This window comes from Ambystoma mexicanum, chromosome 11 (genome assembly GCF_040938575.1).
Source record: "Ambystoma mexicanum isolate Mex_15411 chromosome 11, UKY_AmexF1_1, whole genome shotgun sequence".
NCBI classification, from domain to species: domain Eukaryota; kingdom Metazoa; phylum Chordata; class Amphibia; order Caudata; family Ambystomatidae; genus Ambystoma; species Ambystoma mexicanum.
Genome location: NC_090934.1, coordinates 1359902758 through 1359924334, shown reverse-complemented (window position 1 = coordinate 1359924334; position 21577 = coordinate 1359902758). Strand labels below are relative to the sequence as shown.

The 21577-nt window shown below is 45.6% G+C and overlaps 1 protein-coding gene across 6 annotated transcripts in view; it reads right to left on the bottom strand.

The window, feature by feature from the left end:
• APBA2 (amyloid beta precursor protein binding family A member 2) overlaps positions 1 to 21577 on the bottom strand; it is a 1066227-nt gene that overhangs the window by 181429 nt on the left and 863221 nt on the right. For all 6 annotated transcript variants that reach the window (XM_069624922.1, XM_069624924.1, XM_069624925.1 and 3 more), the window contains 2 exons: positions 16591 to 16770; positions 9365 to 9577 (listed from right to left, as the gene is read on the bottom strand). In XM_069624922.1, the coding sequence (XP_069481023.1) occupies positions 9365 to 9577; positions 16591 to 16770 (393 nt within the window). The remainder of the gene's footprint in view (positions 1 to 9364; positions 9578 to 16590; positions 16771 to 21577) is intronic.

Genomic DNA, 21577 nt, shown 5'->3' with positions numbered 1-21577 from the left:
CATGCAACAATAGCAGATGATACATAAAATGTAGTTACAATAACTATTTTATTTAATGCACGGAATTGATACTCAATTTATGCATAAAAGGTAATAAAAGGTAAAATGTTGTTTGACTTAGGCCGTTTTAAAAGCTCTTGGTACTTTCCCTATGGAAAGAGATTGTTTGAAGAGGTTTATGTAGTATTCCGCTAATGTGTCCTTTGCAAGGATAGATTTATAGATGTCTGGAGGGCAGGGGACCATCGGAGAACCTGCCTTGTTGCTCTTTTTCAGCAAACTTAGTAGTTTTCCTCTCGACATCTGTTGGAAGTAGTACATTGTGTTAGCTGGTCCCGGAGTTGGTGGTGGCTGGTGGGTTGTCTGGTTGATTGGTCCGCTTTGTATGATTCATCTATGCTGATGATTTTGTTTTTAAAGTGGTCTGAAAGATAACTGCATAGTTTTGGGGTGTGCGACGGTGTGTGTTGCATCCCGTCTCATCTTATTTATGATGTTGAATAATTCTTTTTGAGGGTTGGTGGTTTTTCGATCCGCTCGTTATAGTATTTCTTTTTTGCTTTTAGAATTTCAGATTTGCATGCTCGGATTTGTAATAGGCTTTTCACTATTTTTTCTTGCTCATGTTTGTTCCTCCATTCTTGTCCTAGTTTTCTGTTAATTCTATTCATCACTTTTAGGTGGGGTGTGAACCATTTTGCCACTGCTTTCTTTCTTGATGGGACGATCCGTTTTTCCAGTCAGATGGCATTTATGGTTTATGCAATCCATTTATGGATTAAGTTTGCTCTTTCGTCTATGTCTGTTTTTTCCAATGATGTGGTTGCCAGTTTCGAGATTTCTAGTCATTCCTCTAAGTTGCTGTTCTTGATAGTTCTCCAGTTTCTTATTCAAATAGGTGGGCATTTTTCAGGTTTTTAAGGTGGCTTGGATGGTATTTCGATCACGAAAGGGATAATGAGGTGGTCGCTCCATAGTATTTGGATGGGTGGTGATGTTGTGACCAGGTTTTTATTGACACAGTTTGCACCCAGGGTGGGCCATGATGTATGTGTGGCTCCTTTCACCATCTGTCAGAGCTTTGTGGTCTAGAGTTACTTGGTTAACGTTTTGTGCGAGTTGGGGGTCTTGTCTACGAACCATATGTTGAAGTCTCCAAGGATGGTCAGATGTTCATGCTGTATGGCTAGGTTTGTGATTGCTTCTATGAAGGTGTCTGCAAAGGTCACATCGTAGGTTGGTGGCCTATGGATTAGAATGAATGCAAGGTTTGATTGTGGGTCTGAGGTAAGTTGAAGGACGAGGGACTCACAGTTAGGGATTTTTACAAGGTTGGCTGTTTTTATTATTAGGTGTTCTTTGTAGGGTACTGTGAGCCCTCCTCCTTTTTTCCCTTTCCTGTTTCGCTTGTTTGCATTTTAAGTTGTAGGGAAGGCAGCTGATCAGGATCACTTTATAGTTTTCGGCTAGCCAGGTTTCTGTGATGAATAGGATGTCAATTCCCCTGTCGCAGAGCAGGTCTTAGATCTCAGCTGTGTGTTTGGACATCGATCTGGCGTTGTTTAGGTTGCAGCATAGTTTCATCTCTAAGGTCATTTGTTTTGGCTTGTGCCTTTGGGTGGTTTTTATGGTGGTTCTCCCTGTCATGTGTGGGTTGTTGCGGAAGCTCAATTGCTCTAGTTTCATCATTGAACAGTTAGGTTTCTTATTGAGTTCATGGCCTGCTCTGGGTCTTCCTCAGATTCAGGATGGTGTTGGCATAGGTTCCCTTGGTGTTTGGTGATGTACGGGGTGAGGGTATGGTTCCCCAATCTTCTAGTTGTTTCATCATTATTTCTTTGAGGTTCCGTTATCCTGCTTGCGTGTGTGGTAGCTTGTTCTGGTGGACTATCTGTTGCGAGGCAGGTTGTAAGGTAAAGTGATTTTAGTCTTTTTTGGGGGCTGCTCTTATTCTAGTGCTATTTATAGGCGTGCGTTCTGTTTGTGTTCTGTACTTCGATGGCATGGAGGTCTGTCGTGGTTCCCTTGCTGTTGTCTCTTCGTCTTCTCTTGAATCTACTGGCTCTTGGCATGGTATTGTCTGTTCTTCAGGTATCTATCAGATTGTCTCACGGTTGTCAATGGCTTCCTGTGATTTAGTGTTTGTTTGCCTTATGGTTGTGAATGGCTTCCAAGGGTGGGTGGTTGTTTGCTTGCCTCACGATTAGTGGTTAGTGGTTGTTTGCCTCACAGTTGTGAATCGCTTCCTGTGGATGGTGTTTGCGGGGGATGCAGGAGCGATTGCCCGCCTGAGTTGTTGTTCTGTGTTTCTTGTCTGCTCTGTGATTGTTCTCCTCTATGGCTTGGAGTTAGGTTCCTTTTGAGTTAGTTGTTTCCATGCATGTTTTTTTAGTGGTTGGGTTGCGGGGTATCAGGTGTGTCTTAGTCTGATTGTTAGTTGACAATGGTCTCAGTGTATGTTGGGGTCTAGGTGAGCTGGACCCGATGGTTTGCTGTGGGGGGAGGGTGACGGGGGTGGGCTAGACTGGGTAGGTAGGGGAGGCCTGATTCTTTTGTTCGAGTAGTTGTCTGCTAGACTATATGTGGGTTCTGTCTTCTTGGTTTTTCGGGTGGATTGAGGTTGCGGGGGTGATAAAAACAGCTGAGCAAATAGTATGCGTAGGTTGAGTGGGACAGTTCGCCTAGGTGTGGGGAATGGTTAAGCACCACAGTTCACCTAAATGTGAGAGCGGTTAAACAACACAATTCACCATGATTTGAGAAATGGCTAACCAAACAATTTGAATAGATGTGAGAGCAGCCCAAGCAACACAGTTCACCTAGATGTGAGAATAGTCTAAGCGAGGCTGTTCACCTATATGTGAGAAGTGGATAAGCAACACACTTCACCTAGATGTGAGAATAGACTAGGCAGCACAGTTCGCCTAAATGTAAGAGCAGTCTAACCAACACAGTTCACCTAGATGTGAGAAATGTTTATGCAACACAGTTCATCAGAGGAAAGAGGGTGACGTGGGGCAAAGATGTTAGAGAAATCAAGCACAATAGGTAATCATCATGGAAAGAGCACAATGAGGGGATAGGCCAGGCCAAGGATAGTATAAAATCAAAAAGTCTTTATTGTTCACATATTAAATCACAATGCATGTTTAGTTTCTCCCCTGGGTGTACGCGGTAGGGGACGCCTATCCTTGTTTAAATATGCAACACAGATCACCTAGATGTCGGAGTAGACTAAGCTGCACCGTTCAACTAGATGTAAGAGCAGTCTAGGCTACACAGTTCTACAAAGGTAGCGGGCGCCCCTCTCTCGCAAGAACAGACATGATAACCTGTTCAGTGGTTATTAACCACTTGAGAGTTCGCAGCCACTGCTTTTACTCACTGTGCCTTTCACAGATGGGAAATATCCATTTGCATATCAGTCTTTGTCCTGCCCAGGTGCTGGACTGCCCCTGGGCAGGACAAAGACTGATATGCAAATGGATATTTCCCATCTGTGAAAGGCACAGTGAGTAAAAGCAGTGGCTGCGAACTCTCAAGTGGTTAATAACCACTGAACAGGTTATCAAGTCTGTTCTTTCGAGAGAGGGGCGCCCGCTACCGTTGTAAAACTATTTTTCAAGGAACCTGGGATTGGTAACCCTAGGTCTCCTGGGGGCAACCAGACGTGGTCTCCCTCTCACTGTGCTTAGAGAGGCATCAGCTTCACCTCACTGATGATCCCCAACAAGGGTGAAACACGTGTATGGGGTTGCTGGTGGTACTCTCGTTCAGGTTGGAGTTGCCATTGCATTTCGGTGCTGGACTGCCCCTGGGCAGGACAAAGACTGATATGCAAATGGATATTTCCCATCTGTGAAAGGCACAGTGAGTAAAAGCAGTGGCTGCGAACTCTCAAGTGGTTAATAACCACTGAACAGGTTATCAAGTCTGTTCTTTCGAGAGAGGGGCGCCCGCTACCGTTGTAAAACTATTTTTCAAGGAACCTGGGATTGGTAACCCTAGGTCTCCTGGGGGCAACCAGACGTGGTCTCCCTCTCACTGTGCTTAGAGAGGCATCAGCTTCACCTCACTGATGATCCCCAACAAGGGTGAAACACGTGTATGGGGTTGCTGGTGGTACTCTCGTTCAGGTTGGAGTTGCCATTGCATTTCGGTGCTGGACTGCCCCTGGGCAGGACAAAGACTGATATGCAAATGGATATTTCCCATCTGTGAAAGGCACAGTGAGTAAAAGCAGTGGCTGCGAACTCTCAAGTGGTTAATAACCACTGAACAGGTTATCAAGTCTGTTCTTTCGAGAGAGGGGCGCCCGCTACCGTTGTAAAACTATTTTTCAAGGAACCTGGGATTGGTAACCCTAGGTCTCCTGGGGGCAACCAGACGTGGTCTCCCTCTCACTGTGCTTAGAGAGGCATCAGCTTCACCTCACTGATGATCCCCAACAAGGGTGAAACACGTGTATGGGGTTGCTGGTGGTACTCTCGTTCAGGTTGGAGTTGCCATTGCATTTCGGTGCTGGACTGCCCCTGGGCAGGACAAAGACTGATATGCAAATGGATATTTCCCATCTGTGAAAGGCACAGTGAGTAAAAGCAGTGGCTGCGAACTCTCAAGTGGTTAATAACCACTGAACAGGTTATCAAGTCTGTTCTTTCGAGAGAGGGGCGCCCGCTACCGTTGTAAAACTAGGCTACACAGTTCACCTAGATGTGAGAAATGGCTAAGCAATACAGTTTGTCTAGGTGTGAGAGTGGTCTAAGCAACACAGTTCAACCAGATGTGAGAGTAAACTAGGCATCACAGTTCACCTAAATGTAAGAGCAGTATATGCAACACAGTTCACCTAGACGTGAGAAATGGCTAAGCAATAACATTCACCTAGATGTGAGAAAAGGCTAAGCAATACAATTTTCCAAGATGTGGGAGTAGTCTAAGCAATACAGTTCACCCCGATGTGAGGGTAGACCAAGCAGCAACGTTCACCTGGATGTAAGAGCAGTCTGGTCAACACAGCTCACCTAGATGTGAGAAATGGCTATGCAACACAGCTCACCTAGATGTGAGAAATGGCTGAGCAATATGATTCACCTAGATGTGAGAGTAGACTAAGCAACACATTTTACCTAGATTTGAGAAATGGCTAAGCAATACAATTCGTCTAGATGTGAGAGTAGTCTAAGCAACACAATTGCCTAGATGTGAGAGTAATCTAAGCAATACAGTTCACTGAGATGTCAAAGTAGACTGAGCAACACAGATCACCAAATGTGAGAAATAGCTAAGCAATACAATTCACCTAGATGTGAGATTAGTCTAAGCAATATAGTTCACCTCGATGTGAGAGTCGACTAAGCAACACAGATCACCTAGATGTGAGGAATGGGAAAGCAATATGATTGCCTAGATGTGAGAGCAAACTAAGCAACGGAGTTCACCTAGATTTGAGAAATGGCTAAGCAATACAATTCACCTAGATGTGGGAGTAGACTAAGCAACAGACTTAAGTATGGTGAGAAAAACTGATAAGCAGTACAAATCGCAGAGGTATGGGAAACTAAAATATATGGTCTGTATGCAAGGTGTGGTTGTCATAGGTTTGCAGATGCATGCATTTGATTTTAGGCTTATGGTAATGTTGTAATGCTTATTTATAAAGCGCCTATACACAGGCAAATGTTTCAAAGCGTTCAAGTAGTGTTGGAACACAGGGAAAAACAACAGTCGCTCAGAGTCCTTGAATTTCTGAGACGATAACGGTCTGCACAGGCAGATTAAGTGAATATGATACATTTAGCAGTTTAGATACAGCAAATAGGCCTGCCAGTGATTTTGCTTGTTTTTGAAGTGCACATTAAGGCGTGAAGACTAGGGAGAACAGACAGAACGATCTTTAGGCAGGGCTGTATACACATCAAGCAAGGGCGGGAGGGTAAGTGAGGGGCAGGAGACCAAGTGCGCCCAGTCAGTAGAGACTGGTGAAGTGCAGAGAGAAGCTCTCAAGGTTTTATTACAAGTGCAGTGGGATGCAGGGCTTTGCGGCAAGTGCAGGAACACTGGCAGGGGCGCCTGGGACCTGTGAGACTCTGAGGTACACCAGGCGGTCAGTCAATAAGCTGTGTGGAAGGAGGGAGAGAAGGAAGAACAGAGAGCTAGGTTAGCAGGGTAGGGTGAGAGAGAAGGAAGAGGAAAGAGAAAGGTCTTGAGGAGTTTCCGGAACTTGAGAATTTCAGGCTCAAGATGGAGAGTTGCAGGGAGGCTGTTCCAGAGGGATGCACCTGCTGATGAAAGCGATCTCTCTCCAAATCTCTGCTTGGAGAACCGCTCACTCACAGAAGGTTGCAGGTAGATGAGCTGAGGGCTCGAGAGGGACAGTATTTAGGTAGGCAACATTGCAGGTAAGTAGGTCCCAAGCCCCAGAAAGCCTTGTGGAAAATGCAGAGGGTTTTGAACTTGATCCTTGCAGCCACAGGGAGCCAGTGAAGGGATTTCAGTGCCAGAGAGATGCATCCCTGGGCTTGAGGCCAATTATAAGTCTTGCGGTCGAGTTCTGGATGAGTTGCTGAGGGCGCAGGGCAGAAGCAGGGAGGTTGAGGAAGAGCCTGTTGCAATAGTCCCGCCTGGAGAGAACCTCGGCTCTGGAGACAGTGAGCCGCTGGAGGAAAGTGAGAAAAGGTACAGTGCCTCTGAGGAGGTGTAGCTGATAGTTAGACTTTTTTGAGATGTCCGAAATGTGAGAGGTGAAGGAGAGAGTGGAGGTGAAGATGACCCCACGGTTTCTGGCCTTGCAGGTGGGTGTGGAAGCAGGGCCAAGGGAGGGTGGCCAGAGTGAAAGTGGGAAAGCGGTCACAGGTGTCTCTCCCAATGCGAATGATCGCAGTCTTACTGGCGTTGAGGCAGAGATAATTTGCAGCATACCATGACAGAATAGCGGGCAGACCATTAGATATGAGTGAGGTGAAGGGGGCAGCTGAGGGTAGCCTGAAAGATAGCTCTGTGTCATCCGCATAACACTGGGAGTTAAAGGTGAAGGTGGCAATCACATGTGCCAAGGTAGCCATATAGATGTTGAAGGACCAGGGGAATAGGTTTGATCTCTGTGGAACACCGCAGGTTGAGAGAGCGATAGTCGAGAGAAAGGCATCTGAGTTTCACCTGGGATGGGCGGTCGGAGAGAAAGGAGGTTAACCACGCCAGAGCCTGACCTGTGATTCCAGGGTGTCACAGAGACGTGTGATCAGGTTGTTGTGGTTTACCGTGTCAAAGGCAGAGGAGAGATCAAGGAGAATGAGTACAGAGGGAGTGTCATGGGTGGCGAGGTAAGAGAGATAAGAGTACTAAGACAGGTGGGTCATTTGGTGGGGTGCAGTGATTGCTGCCCCTGTCCACAGCAGGTTGATGGCTGCAGGCTTCCTATTCCCCGGCTGACACTGGCAGACACGATCTGGAGCTGCTTCTGTGGAGCTGCCTTTTGCCTTGGGGCCCTTTGCTGAGGGCTGCCCAGGCAAGGCTGCCTTGGAAGGGCCTTTGAAATACAGCTGTTTCAGTCACAGGTGTGGCACGGACCAATGAGATTCAAACGCGAAGAGAGACACCTGACTGTTTTGGACAATTGCAAGGGGCAGGTTGGGGACAGTAGGAAAGCCAGAAACAAAAAAAGGACTACAACACAGAGACTGCACACTCGAGATGCAGACCAGCTCAGAAAATAGAGTGGGAGTCCACAAACAAACATGATAAACCCCACAGAAAACCACAAACTAGGCAGGAAAAAATCGCAAAAAGCACACAAATACCACCACAAAGCACCTGAAACAGGTAAAAAACGGATTGAAATCAATGTGAAAAAACTCCCTGGTGTGGTGATAACTGACAATAACTGTCCTCCAGTTGGTGTTCTATAGGCGGGGGCAGGCAGACAATGCCTGACTGCTCAAAGACCAGCCATAGTCTGACCCCCCCCCCCCCGCCCGCTCACCCGCCTAACACAGCCACGAGACACAAGCCTGGGTCAAATGGTGGAATAAGAAGGCTGTGGGAACAGATGCCGAAGGCTTCGCAACACCTGCTGTTATAGCAGCTATGGTGATCTAAATCCTTACTGTAACTGTGCCCCGCGGGTGCTAGCGGATGCTGGTAGGAGCTTCTCTCTGCATGGCAGGTAGTATCCTCTGCACACTTTCACGTGGGCTATGGGAACAGTACATCGAGCGAGTAGCCTGGTAGCTTGAACGTGAATGGAATTAAAATAGGAATGAGAACTCTGGCAGGTTGTCTTTGCCCTACAGCACCGAGCAACTCAGATCAAATCACCCTTCAACATGGGCGAGGAAAGAGGCCGCTTTGAAGGCAGGATGGGCTCTGCTGGGTCCTAGCCCTTTCCACCAGGCTCTCGGTCAGAACAGCATGCCCAACATTACATGTGTGTGTACCCTAGAAATTGTTCCCTGTCTATGTTTTGTTACACTACCTTTCTTTCTCATGGCTAAATCTCATCCTATCATTGTAAACTCGAATGGCCTGTTACCTCTGGATTGCCTCCACCATCTGTAAGGTTTCCTCTTGATATCATGACTTGCTCGTGTTTGTCAGAATGAACTGGGTGGGGGGATATTCAGCGAAATGCTAATGAAATTCGCAAACTAAATACCATTGGATAGTAATACCTAATTAATTTGGAAACAACCTCTGCAATTTGGGCACCAGATCTTCATCTGAGGCAAACTGTTGAAAATACCTGGAAACAAATTAATTGTACTCACTAGCTAAAGGTATTCCCTCCTGAGGGGGCTGCACTACACTTAAAAAGCACTGTCTCTGGCCTGTAAAGAAATAGTTGAAGAATATTATTTTTGTTTATCATTTTATAGATATTCATCCCCGAATGCCATGATCTCTCTCGTCTGCCTATTTGTATGCCTGTTTTAACAAAATCTTAAAAAGCCTCCAGCTCTGTCTTTGGTCTCACTTCCCGACATCCCCTATTCTATTTGTGCTTCCAGCAGCTGCCTTTATCAATACGCACAAACAAGGCGGGGGTCCTGGGAGTCATTCTCTAGCAGCCTATATTCCGAGAGAGTCTCAACCAGATTCTTTAGCTCCTATTCCCTTGTATAGGCCGCTAGGGAGGGACCCCCAGGATACCCCCGTGTTTGTGCCTTTAACAATACGCCTATGGTGTTTACTAATTCATAAGAGAAAACAATACAAACAGAGAAATTAGTAGTTGCAATAGATATTTCAAAACATTTCTTGGAGGAATCTGCAACTATAAACATATTGACAAAACAGGAACATTTGCAGGGTCCCACTGCATTGACAAATGAAATGTAATGTTGGTGTACAGTCACCGGAACAGTACCTTGATTATTCCTTGGCACGTCGCGAGAGGAAGGCCCACTAAACTTGTGCCGTTGATGGACATGATCTGGTCCCCGATGCTTAGCTTCCCTGATCGAGCGGCGGGCCCCCCATTCATCATGTTGGCCAGGATCACGGTGGGTAGAATGGAACCCCACCCAGATTCCACAATCACCACACCTAGGATTTCCCCTTTGTGTTTCTCCACCTGCAGCTGTAAAGCAGAGAGTGTAGCATAACTGAGTAAGTAACCTGTGGGACGCCATTTTGTTTCAAATATTCATGGACAAGATTTGTGCCCGTTCAAGAACACACACGGAATTAGGAATGCTTTCAGAATGGTGGGTGCGGTTTGCTTTAAGAATAGGCCAAGCCCTTTTGTACTATATTACTATATGATTAAGTAATATTGCAATCGATGATAAAATTGCACTAAGTTCTTTAACATCATCATCACGTTTATTTTGGATTCAAAACATTCCAGAAAACACAAGAAAGTCATAGTGCGTTGAAACATGTCCAAAAGTGTAAACGATCACACAACAAGCACATGAGGAAAAAAGAAAACAAATTCATCTATAAACTGAGCTACGGTAAAAGATAAAAGCTCCTCAATTTTCAACATTCTTCTTGAGTAGGCTAACAGAGCCGCACAAGCTGTCGGGCATTCAGTGGCGTTCCGTTCATTCATACAAGAAACTGACACCAGATCGCTGCCACTGTCCTGAAAGACGGGACTCATGTGGATCCCCTCTTCCATTTCCATGACGGCTAGCAGGAAGACAGACTGGCGGCAGCGGCGGAAGGGGGGCGGAGCCACCGCTGCTGAAGGCATCAGGTAAGTGGGGGTGGGGAGCGGTGGGAAATTGAAGGGGAATGGAGGGTGAGCGGAAGATGCCATGCCGGAGGAAGTAGCCATCAGGTTGCTAGGAACGCAGGCTTGAATCTTGGGATTCAGCCCGCGATCCAAGCAACCAGATTGGTTGCTCCCCCTGCACTGTGTGCTAAAGACAATTCTCACAAAGAATGGGTAATTAGTGCTAAGTGCCAAGGGTGAGGCCAGCAGCAATAAATGTAAACTACATTTTAAAAACAATGAGCGTTTATACTGGTGGCTGATCCATTTCAATTGATATTCAAAATCACTTTGGTCCTCCAGCGAGAGATAATACACCGTACCACAGGCAAAGGGTGCTTTAGACAAAAATTGCCCAGGGATCAAACCTTGTAACCTTTTTTGATATTGCATATGTCACTCCCGAACGGCTGACCATCAATGTGTCAAAGGTGATCGTACCTCGCTGTAACGAGAATATATTTGATGTGTTCAGTCAGTCCCACATATGATATAACATAAGTCATTTATAACATGCCTGTACACAAGTGTTTCTAGGCGCAACAAGACAAGTGAGGGAAGATAGAGGGAGGACAAGACAAACGATCTTACTAAGCCTTATGTCATTCAGATGGTGCAAGTGCGAGAACGAGAAGTGCAAGGGGAAATGGGGGGGGGGGTGGGGAAGTCGAAGGGAGGGTGGAGGGGAAAACAGGGCAGCAATGCTCTGAGTAAGTGCAAGGAGAACAAGGGACTGTAGAGTTACAGTTACAGTCTGTAAGTGCATGGTAGGCATGGAGACAGTGCAAGGGTGACTGATCAAGAAAGAGCCTGGTACCCAGTGAGACTCAGAGAGTAGCCAAGCAACCAGTTGGTGCAGCAGACAAGTAGGTCAGGTAGGTCAGCAGGGGAGGGAGAGAGAGAAAGCAGAGGAGAAGAGGAACATTTTGAACATCTTCTGGAACTTCAGGTGGTCCGGCTCAAGTTTGAGAGGGGCAGGGAGGTTATTACAGAAGGAGGCACCTACAGAGGAGAGAGATCTACCCCCACTCGCTGCCTGGAGAAGCGTCTAACTCTTAGAGAGTTGGAGGTACTGAGCAAAGGTCTCGAGAAGGAAGGTATTTTGGAAGAGAGCGTTGCATGTAGTGCAGGCCCTGGCCCCAGAAAGCCTTGTGGACAATGCAAAGGGTCTTGAACTTGGTCATTGCAGCCACTGGGGGCCAGTGGAGAGATTTCAGGGCTGTAGAGATACAGTCTCTGGGCTTCAGGCCAAAGTTAGTTCTCGCAGTCCAGTACTGGATTAGTTGCAGAGGGTGGAGAGTAGATGAAGTCAGATTGAAAAAGAGGCTGTTGGAGTAGCCCAGCCTAGAGAGAACCAGGGCTCTGTCCTTCCTGATTTATTACCATATCTCAGATGATATTTTTGATTATTTTGAGTTCACTTGTTATGTGGACACGCAACCAATAAATAACTGGTCTAAACTGGGCTTCGTAATGTGATGGGCAAAGGCCTTGCATTGAATAAACTGGTATAGTCTTAGAATTTTTTGGCAACAATAGCAATCTTTCTTTTTTTAAAACTTCTTTCCGTGCCATCAAAGCTCAGATCCACCAGCTCCAGAGCTCAGCTGCAAATAGAGCCGCAGCACGGCCTGTGCAACATGAGTTTCCTGCACAGGGGAAATGGCTCTATGTCAAATGGCACAAGTGCCCCTGTTCTTTTTGTGACTTTGCATTGCTCAACATGCTGCTGCCAGGAACCATTCTGATTTATTCCGATTCTCAGATAGTCAAAAAAGGCACTTGCTGATTTGCATCATTAATAAGGTAAAAGGTGCACTTTGGAGTTGTAGACATGTTACACACCATAGAACCCGTTTTAGCAGTATTTACTTTAAGGGTAGGATTCTTTCCAAAACTTCTCAATGTATTCTCAATGGTTTTTATCCGCATGGGGGTCTTGTAAATGAACACTTCATGGTTGGCATAGAGAAGGAATGGGAATTTCTTGCCCCTGGTAAAAGAGTCATCACAGTCCAAAGACTCAATGGACTCAGTCTGTTATGGTAAAGGCAGAAGAGCAGCGGGGCAAGGACACTGCCGTGCCTATGTTCAGTCACTACATTAAAACTCTCTCAGCACTCCCATGCAGCCCCATGCCACATTGTTGGGATACAAAGTAACTACTGCTTCCATCAGTTCTAAAGGAACTCCAAAATGACATAACTATCTGTATATTGTAATACAGATCTTTTGGACTATGACTCCTACGATCCTTCACCATGGCCCATGCAGGCCATGGCTAATGGGAGTTGTAGGCGAAAACCTCCAGAGAGCCAAAGGTTGCAGCCGCCTGATGTAATGCATGCATTGCTGTGTGATTTAGGGGTAGAGGTAAAGAAGCCACTACACCCAATTCCTACTCTCTCAACTTGCGTTGTATTATTTGTTGACGTAGCATACAATTCAAATATTGTGCCCGGTAGGTCCCTCTACTGCAGCATGGACCCAGAAACAAATCATAAAACAGAAATACTTGATTTAAAGGGAAGCAAAGAAAGGAAAAGGAAGGAGAAGAATGATCATTCGGAGTGAAAAGGGTCGAACGGTGGAGAAGGCCAAAAGACAACAAGACAGACTTCCTGGTTGGTGCAGAGCTTCATTGGAGTCTGGCACTTTGTGCATTGGTTCTTATACAGACCTATGTCAATGGGATGCCAGGTGGTGTTTAACAGCAATCATGCTGTAATTTCACCCTATCGGATAACTGTGCCCTTCAAAGAATGCAGAAAAGAAAGGGATTGGAAGGGTGCTTGGCCTCCCTTTTTCTGTCTGGGTAAGTCTGTCAACAAAAACAAAAGAGTGTCAATAATGGACTGTATGAAAAGGGAGGTGATGGAAGGAAGGTTTCGAATGAATCTTAACCTCTGGCATTGCTCTGGGCAACTCTGCACACCACTGTTCTTCACTGCTAAGCCATTACAAAAAGGGGAACGACCATATGCAAATCAGGCTTGGTCCCACCCCAAAAGTGGCAGTCCAGCCCAGACTTCTATGTCACATCCCTTCTGCACAAGACCACAAGCATCACCAGACGTGTTTCCGCCTCGTTGGGCCTCATCAGTGAGGAGTAGCATGGGTCTCTATGCCCAGCCACAAAAAGAAAAGAGTGGCAAGAATGGACCCTACGTGCCAGCTTCAGTCGGCTACGTCGTGGAGGAAGAGGTGCGGCTAAAGCACATTGCGTGTTTATAGAGGTGGAGCACATTTGCATATCTTCCGACTTGCGCAAGGCACAGATAAAGGCATGTGATGATTTCATGATCCTTCCCATTCATTTGCAGAAGGCTCCCCTCTGCCTTCTTTTACATTCGCCACTATTGCTGCTGGTCACATTGGTTTTTTTTGGGTGGGGGTTGCTTCAACCGACGCCAAAGGACTCCTAGGCTTATCTGTTTAATGAAGCAATGACACACATTCCCATGCGGTGGCCCATGTCTCTTGTTGTCCGATGCTTATTAATTGAAACTCTCCTCATTTCTCACCTGCTGGATCTCTTGGCAGCTTTCAACACTTTGGCCTCCTCTCTCCTGCATACTCTCTCTCAGCTTGGCATTGGCCATTTGATTGGCTCGCCTCCTATTGGTCTTGCCATTCCTTCTCTTTCTCATGGAGCGCACCCTCCTCTGATCCTACCTGCCTCACAGTGGGAGTCCCACACATCTCCATGCTTAGACCTCTCATGCCTCCCCCTACTGCCAATTTGCTGATGTCATGCAGGTGTTCCTCTCCTTCTCTTCCCTTCCTCCTGTACTAGCCACATAAGCCTTTCTCGATCTCACTTCTGTCCGCCTCTGAGTGTGTCATGCTAAGAGCCTATCATGCCGAAGTTATTTACCATACAGAGTCGAACCCCCACTCCCCCATATACTTTACCCCCAACCTCATTGCACCTGTACCTAAGGTTTGTGATCTTGGGTTTCCCTTTGACAGTGAACTCAAGCGTCACTGCTTTATAATTCCCACTGCTACTGCTGCAAGAGTGAACCTAATGCACGGTAGTCAGATCGGCCCCCACCTGGCCTATCCCCTTCAAGACTCTCATAGTTACACTCACTCTCAGCGGATCTCAAAATACAACTCTCATCTCCATGAAGGCAAAGCAGCACGACCGCTCTCATCACCCTCATCTGTACATTTCGCTAACGGGGATAGCACTAAATGCTCTCCTACCATGTGTATATTGTCCATAATGTCCTCTGCTTCCTCTCCACATCTGCCCTCCCTCTCTAACATGTGTGCAATGACCATGCCTGAATGTTAAAGGGCCCATATCCATTGTACATTACCCAATGGAGCTAGGTCCGCTACTTTCACTATCATGTAAAGCGCCCAACCATGGGACGGAACTGACCTCTGCCGTGACCTACTCTAAGGTCAAACCCTACCAAGCTCCAGACGCCTGGCCCTCACCTGGCTACGTACTAACGACACATAACCTGACTGAACAACCTGCCCTCCTGACTATGCCATCTATGCTCACCCACTTGCCTCATGCTCTTCTCATCTTGACCAAATGTTTTCACCGTACCTACATTTGTAAATATATGTCTCAACTGTTTTTTATTTATTTTATCACCCTGCAACCAAGTTCTCAAGTATTCTTGTAGTATCTGCGCCCTTCTACCCTCGGGTTTGGTTTTGCGCTATATCAAATAAACAAACAAACAAACAAACAAACAAACAAAAGGTGTTTCTGATCGAAATGCCATTCCTTTCATCAATGGATACTAGATACAATATAGTGCAAGGAGCCAAGCAAGCTGAGATTCGTAGGTGCCTCAGTCAACAGTCTTTCTTCACCTTTTATGAGGCCATTCAAGATGTTAATGGACCTTGTAACGTTCTCGTTCTCTCCCCCATCCTATTTGAATATGTTTTGTATCCGTACATATACATTTCAATTGTAAGGATAAGTATTTAAAACCATGTTTTAATGGAGAATGAGGTGCTGATGTTAGAGGCGCCTAGAAGAGGTAGCAGATATATCTCTGACGCCCACACACCTTAAGAGAACTAGAAGCATCTCTAGAACATCCCACGTTCTGAATTTCCATTAGTAAAAGGCCTCCAATCGACGGGGCCTAGATTGCAATGTAAATCAAGCAGGCCCAATCACAAGCAAGGTTACTGGAAGGCAAACGAAATTGAGCGGGTAAAATGATGTGCACGGCCGAGCTAAAACCAGCACGGGATATCCACCAGGTGGCGGAGAGAGCTGGCTGTCTAGTGCCAGGATGTTCACACCAGGGACACCTGCCAGTAAATGGTTAAGCCTTTTGAAAGCCTGAAGCCCAGGTTGAAGGCAACATATATGAGCATTTGCGCCCTCTGCCTGCCCATGAAGATGCGCACTGTCATCCTTAGCCTTAATCTTCCCCTGTGTGCCTGCTCATGGCATGGACGGCGTGAGGAGTCATTGCACTCATGTAACTGTAGGCCCATGTTATGTGGAGTTCCTCCGCATATGTGATGACTTTCCAGTCCGTATTCTCAACTTGTAGAAGGTGGCTGGAATGGTTTGGTGGTGTTTGATCGTCTGATAATTGATTGCGGCAAACTATCTCAGAAAAAACGACCCGAATGCGATCAATTATCAGAGGATCACATGCGCTCACACCAACCCGCACCCCCACCTCCCATCCCCCGGCTCTACTTACCTGTTTGCTCGCCGCCTGGTCCACATCAGCCCTACGGCGTCAGATCCGTCAGATGCGTCAGACATAACGCATGTCCGATCCGACGCCGCAGAGTCCCTCTTTATTTATTTTTTTTGTTCGGTCCCCCGCCTCCAATATTGAGGAAGCAGGGGACACCCCTGCAACACCCCAAGGCTAATACCCCCTGCACATTTTCCGTATGTATTAGCCTAATTGTTCATTTTTAATCGATCGAATGGTACTGGCCAAATTCTGTCAAATATATCATTCGATCAATTAAAAACGAATAATTATTCTAATACCGTTGGAATGACCCAGGATTCGTTTGACCGATAGAACCGATGATGGGTCATTTCTCCATGCTCAGAATTATGTGTATACAACCTGTGCATGATAATTGACTCTTGTAAACAATGATGATAGCCATAGGGAAAATAAAACAGCAGTGATATGATTAGATGGATGTACATGCAGAGCTTTCTATAGAAATGGTGGGGTAGAAACAGACCCAATCAAATGCCAAATTCTTATGCACAGACATCTGAGCAATCCACTGCAGATGGAGGAGTGCCCCTTTATCACACACATCATACCACAGACATACCCCCAACCTAGGGCCTTCGTTCTGCTTTGTAGCACAGCAGAAATGAGGATCATGCATTGGGTGAGTACCTCCTTGCAGTTCTCAGAGTTGGAGAAGTGGATGAGATCATCATTGTACATCTCCTGGGTGTTGATGATGTCACTGTATTCTTTTTGGCTGAGATCCTCAGGGTTGATTCCATTGGCCCTCAGGAACTCCTGGTAGGCCACACTGAACGCCTGGCCAATGGACTGCGCGATCAGCTGGGCCTGCAAAAAGAAAATCCAAGGAGAGTCGTGAATGGTCGAGTCACTTCCACCTGAACAGCGGTGAACTGTGATCTAATGAGGAAGCAAATCCACCGCACAGCCATCAATCTAACAATCTAATAAAAGGCCAGATGTTTGATTGTCCGTCCCTGTTTGTTTGTCAGATGCAGTAGCTTTACCTGTTGTCACCGCTAGAGGGAGCTGTTGCCTTAGGATATGTAGTGGTCCTACTGTGTCAATGAACACCTACATTTTGGCCCGGGAACACGGGCTCTTACACTAGTGTCCAATATGGATACTCCAGTTCCCAATGTTCACAACCATGGAAAATAATTAATCAGTGCTCACAAGCATATATATAAAAAAAGGGTACGACGTCATATGGGGCTGATTTACTCAGCTAACTAAGTAGCTTAAATAAGACTAAATTTACGAAGCTAATAAAAGGTGTAAGAAAAAATGACGTAGGAACGTATTAGTTTAGTAAATCAGCCCCACATAAATATTTGCATTAGGGAGATTAACTAAACTCAAAAATATGGTGTAAGTAAGACTAAATGTACTAAGCTAAAAAAAAAAAGGTTTAAGTAGACAAAATTACTGAGGCACTTACTTGAGCTTCTTATTTAGCTTAGTATATCAGACCCATAAGTGTTTTATATATACATGTAAACAATTAGCATAGCGATTAAGTTTCCTAGTTCCATGCGTGAGAAACCCATCCTGTCCCAGTTTTGTTCCATGGAATTCTGGGATTTGTAGTCCTATATTTAAAACGGGAAATACAAAACTACACATCCCATAATCCAGAGGAAGAAAACTGAACTGGATACCTTTCTCACGCATGGAACTGAGAAACGTGGAAGCTCTGAATTAATAATGGCATTGTTCTCTGTACAGTTATGTAGTATAAAGCACATTGAACGCAAATTGGTGCGATAACTCTAGAGACGGAATTGTATTGGATCTTTGGCACAATGTCAAGAGTTGATGTTGGTCAAGAGAAGTTGCCAAACCATGAAGAAAGGAAGGAAGCTAAACCAGCAGCAGCAACGTTCAATGCACTCAGAAGCGACTTCTTCACAAATAATGGGAGTTAAAGGAACGCATCCAGTGGAGCTGGGTCTCAAGCCAAGGGACCACCAATCCCTGGTGCTACTGTAGTACAAGCAAATAAAGATCCTCCCGGCTCATCCCAAGCAAGCTTCAAGGGCAGGACAATGCAATACATTTCTTGAGGGAACAAAGAGAAGTGACTCTCCTTGTAAGTTAGAAACTCTGTATTTTTTCCCCTTGAAATCAATTTGAAAGTCGACATGTGTTTCGCGCACACCAGCTGGTTTAGGTGCCAGTCTGAAAGAAGGTCGTGCAGGGATCACTGGAGATGTTTGACAAGGTACTGTGTTCTCATGAAAGGTCCCCCAGGACTCCTTTCTGTTTCCACTACCTTTCAACATATACTTGATGCCTCTACAGCAGATGACCTCATAATAGCAGCTCTAGTTGCAGGCCGATGGATGCCAATGGCCTTCAAATGCCCTTGAGGCTAGAGAGAACTTCGAAGAACGGCAGCACCATCTCTGCCCACCATAAACATATCCACCTTTGGACAAGTCAAGCAGAAAGGCCTTAAAGGGTCAATAAGACCATGCTCCCCATTGCATATCCTAGGCAAAAGCCCCTTCGACAAGCCAGAAAGAAAAGAACCTGAGTTTACTCTGTATATACGAATGGACGATTTGGCCGAATTCGGCCATTAGTATCAGATCGAATCCCGTTATACCGAACATGAGGAGCGGGGGTTGCGGGTGTGTACCCCGCTCCCTATGTTTGTTACAATGTTCTTTGGGGGTTGCGGGAGACCAGCTAAAAAGGTAAGTATGGGAGGGCGGATTGGTATAGGGCTGCTGGCAGGACATGTATTTGGGTTTTTTACCCGAAGGACAAATAGATTTGCAGCAAAATCGACTACGGTCAATTCCGCCACAAACCTATTGACTTCGGTGAAACAACACAGATCCGTGGGTTGAGCCTGCAAGGGAAATTTATTAGCATTTCTAAAATAGGAGCGGTCAATGCAAAGACACACAGGAAAGCGTGTTTGCCGAAAAGTGTCCGCGGATAGCAAGCGATATGCTCCTGTTTACCTTGGTCATGAAAAATCTCTATTTCAGCTGGAAGAAGGAAACACTTCCACCTCTGTTGTCCTTTCCCTTCCCAAGAGCAGCCATGCGTCAGCCTTTGCTCATTCTTGCAGTCTAAGGGGCAAAACTATTCTTCTTGTGGGATTCAAAATACAGTTTCAGGCCCATTTCATGCCATGTACAATATATCGTAGCACCCCTCCGTGTCAGCCTTACACCTGCTAGTCACGACTGGCAATGCGCACTTTTGCCAGTATCCGTCCACATGCCAGGCCAGACTGTTGGACACCCGAGATATGCAGCCACTGCACTTTCACACAATGGATGATACAGTGCTGCAAAGTCACACCAATGACAGTGGTGCGCTATACACAACACTTTTGATATTGACATTAATGTACATGCATAGTTCCGATGGGAATAATAATATCATGTTGTGTATATATATTCTAATGTGTCACACAAGGGGTAGCCAGCCGCCTGACAAAGTTAGACCATACTTTAATCTTAGTATGCGTTTTAATTGAGTTTAAATAAGTGGTGTTAACAAAAATTCACCAGTGGTTTATACTTGTGATGAAGTCTAAAGCCCCCTAAGGAGTAAACAAGATCAATAGATTCAATTGCATTGGTAAGCTCTGTGTGCTTAAGAGCAACAGTTTTTATTCATTAGAAATACAGTTTTAATTACTCACAGCTTCCTATATCCAACCAGCAAAAAAAACAAAGTGCGGTGTCCTGATACATAGGAAGGGCAAAGGACAGAGGAGCTGTAGACATTAATAGAGCATAAGTCTCAAGTCTGTTCTACAATCCAAAGAAAAGAAAATGCAAATGAAACAACAAACAAAGGAAAACACATTAAAATATTAGTGCTAGGTTTATAACAAGTGGCTGCTTAACATAATTTCTTGAGTAAAAGGTTCCTTGCAGAGCTAAGCAGGGGCATCAGTAAATAAAAACACTTTTTCTTTAGTTTCAAAAAAGGTGCCCCATTTCAAGAGTGCTGTGGCAAGAGCAAAGCAAGACAGACTGGTGGATGTTAGTAGGAAGTGTACATTCAAATATAGGTCAAAGGCAATTGTCCTTCAGATGCCATATAGTTGTACACTGATTTGAGATCTATCGGTGACCAATCCTCGGTCAAATATATATATTCGGTGTATATATATTCCGCGTATTGCCAGAATACAGTTCCAGAAAATAGTATCCCTTTCTAATGAAAAATCGCTGATCTTTGGTGCATGTGAGGTCAGATTTCTGAATGTGCATTTCACTGTTTGGCGAAATACATGAAAGTTTCTACACTGGAGTCATTTTACATGGCTTAGGGCGGTACAGCAAGGCATAAAGCCAGTCGTTTTCAAGCACTTTAAAGGCGGGGGTGGGGCATGTGGCAGAGAAAACCTTTCTGCCATGCTTTGCAAAGCGCAATTCAGTTTATGCCTGCAGGCGATTTTCATGCAGGCGCACAACTATGGAAACCGCTCCCTTTTACCACCCACTAAAAGCAGGCAAAGCCAATAGGAAAATCCATTGTAAATGCCCTGTGCAATGCAGAACTTGCCCGAGGCAGTTCTTTTTTTTTTTTACAAAACAAAACAAAGTCACTTTGCACTGCTTTTGCTCTTCACTTTTAAACTGCGATTTGAAAATATTTGCAGATGGCATTTACAAGTGACACGACCGCATATACGTTCTAACATTGACATTCCACTGCATGCAATTTACACTGCTTATAAAATGACCCTCTCTGTGTTCGAGTTAGCGTGACGTAAGACAACTGAGCCATAGCTAAGCGATATAACGTTTCTGGCAATTTGTTATTGCTATGCTATTTGATGCTATGGCCACTAGATGGCAGTGGTGCCACATAAAAATAATTCACAGCATGCGATTGTCACCATACACAGCAAATGGCATGCTCATCCAGTACAGTAAAGTCTTGGAATACACTTTAAAGAGGACATTTAAATTAAAAAATAAGTGTTTCATGAAACGTGCTTTCTTGGTTCAAATGGTGGGAGCCTTGTAATCATGCGCCCTCAGAAAAAGACGAATTTCCCATAACGCATTTTAAGAGCTCAAGGGCCTTTATTTGTGCTGTTGGTGGCATTGCCGAGACACTTCCAATCACGCTCTTTAAATGAAATGTCCAGAGGCCCTGCGTGTGTATAGATGCACGCAGGGCTCTGGCGAAGAGTGCATGCAGTCAAAAACATGAGGAGCAAATGACACCGTAGTTGTGTGCTGCATCTTTTATTTATTATCTTTTTTTCACTGCATCTTGATCTGTCTCCAGCGCCGGCTCAAGGTGCGCTCAGAGGGTGCGGCGGCAAAAGGGCGCCCCCATGGCGCATCAAATAAAGGGCTAATTGCCTCCGGCTCAGTTTCATGTAAACAGTGCCGAGGAGGCAAGGCACCCTTAAACACACTTTACAAGAACAGCTGGGGGCTCGTTTCTGTTGTAGGGCTGAGGATCAGCCGAACAACAGAGCTGAGCCCCCCTGCTGTTCTGCATTTGTGGTGGGTGGGCACAAATCTCGCATAGGGCGCTGGCAGACCTGGGGCTGGCAGTGTCCGCATCCCACCTCTTAGCCTAGTTCCATCTTCGGGCACAGGCGTTTGTTTAGCGCATGTAACCAAGGTTTAGTATTAGATTG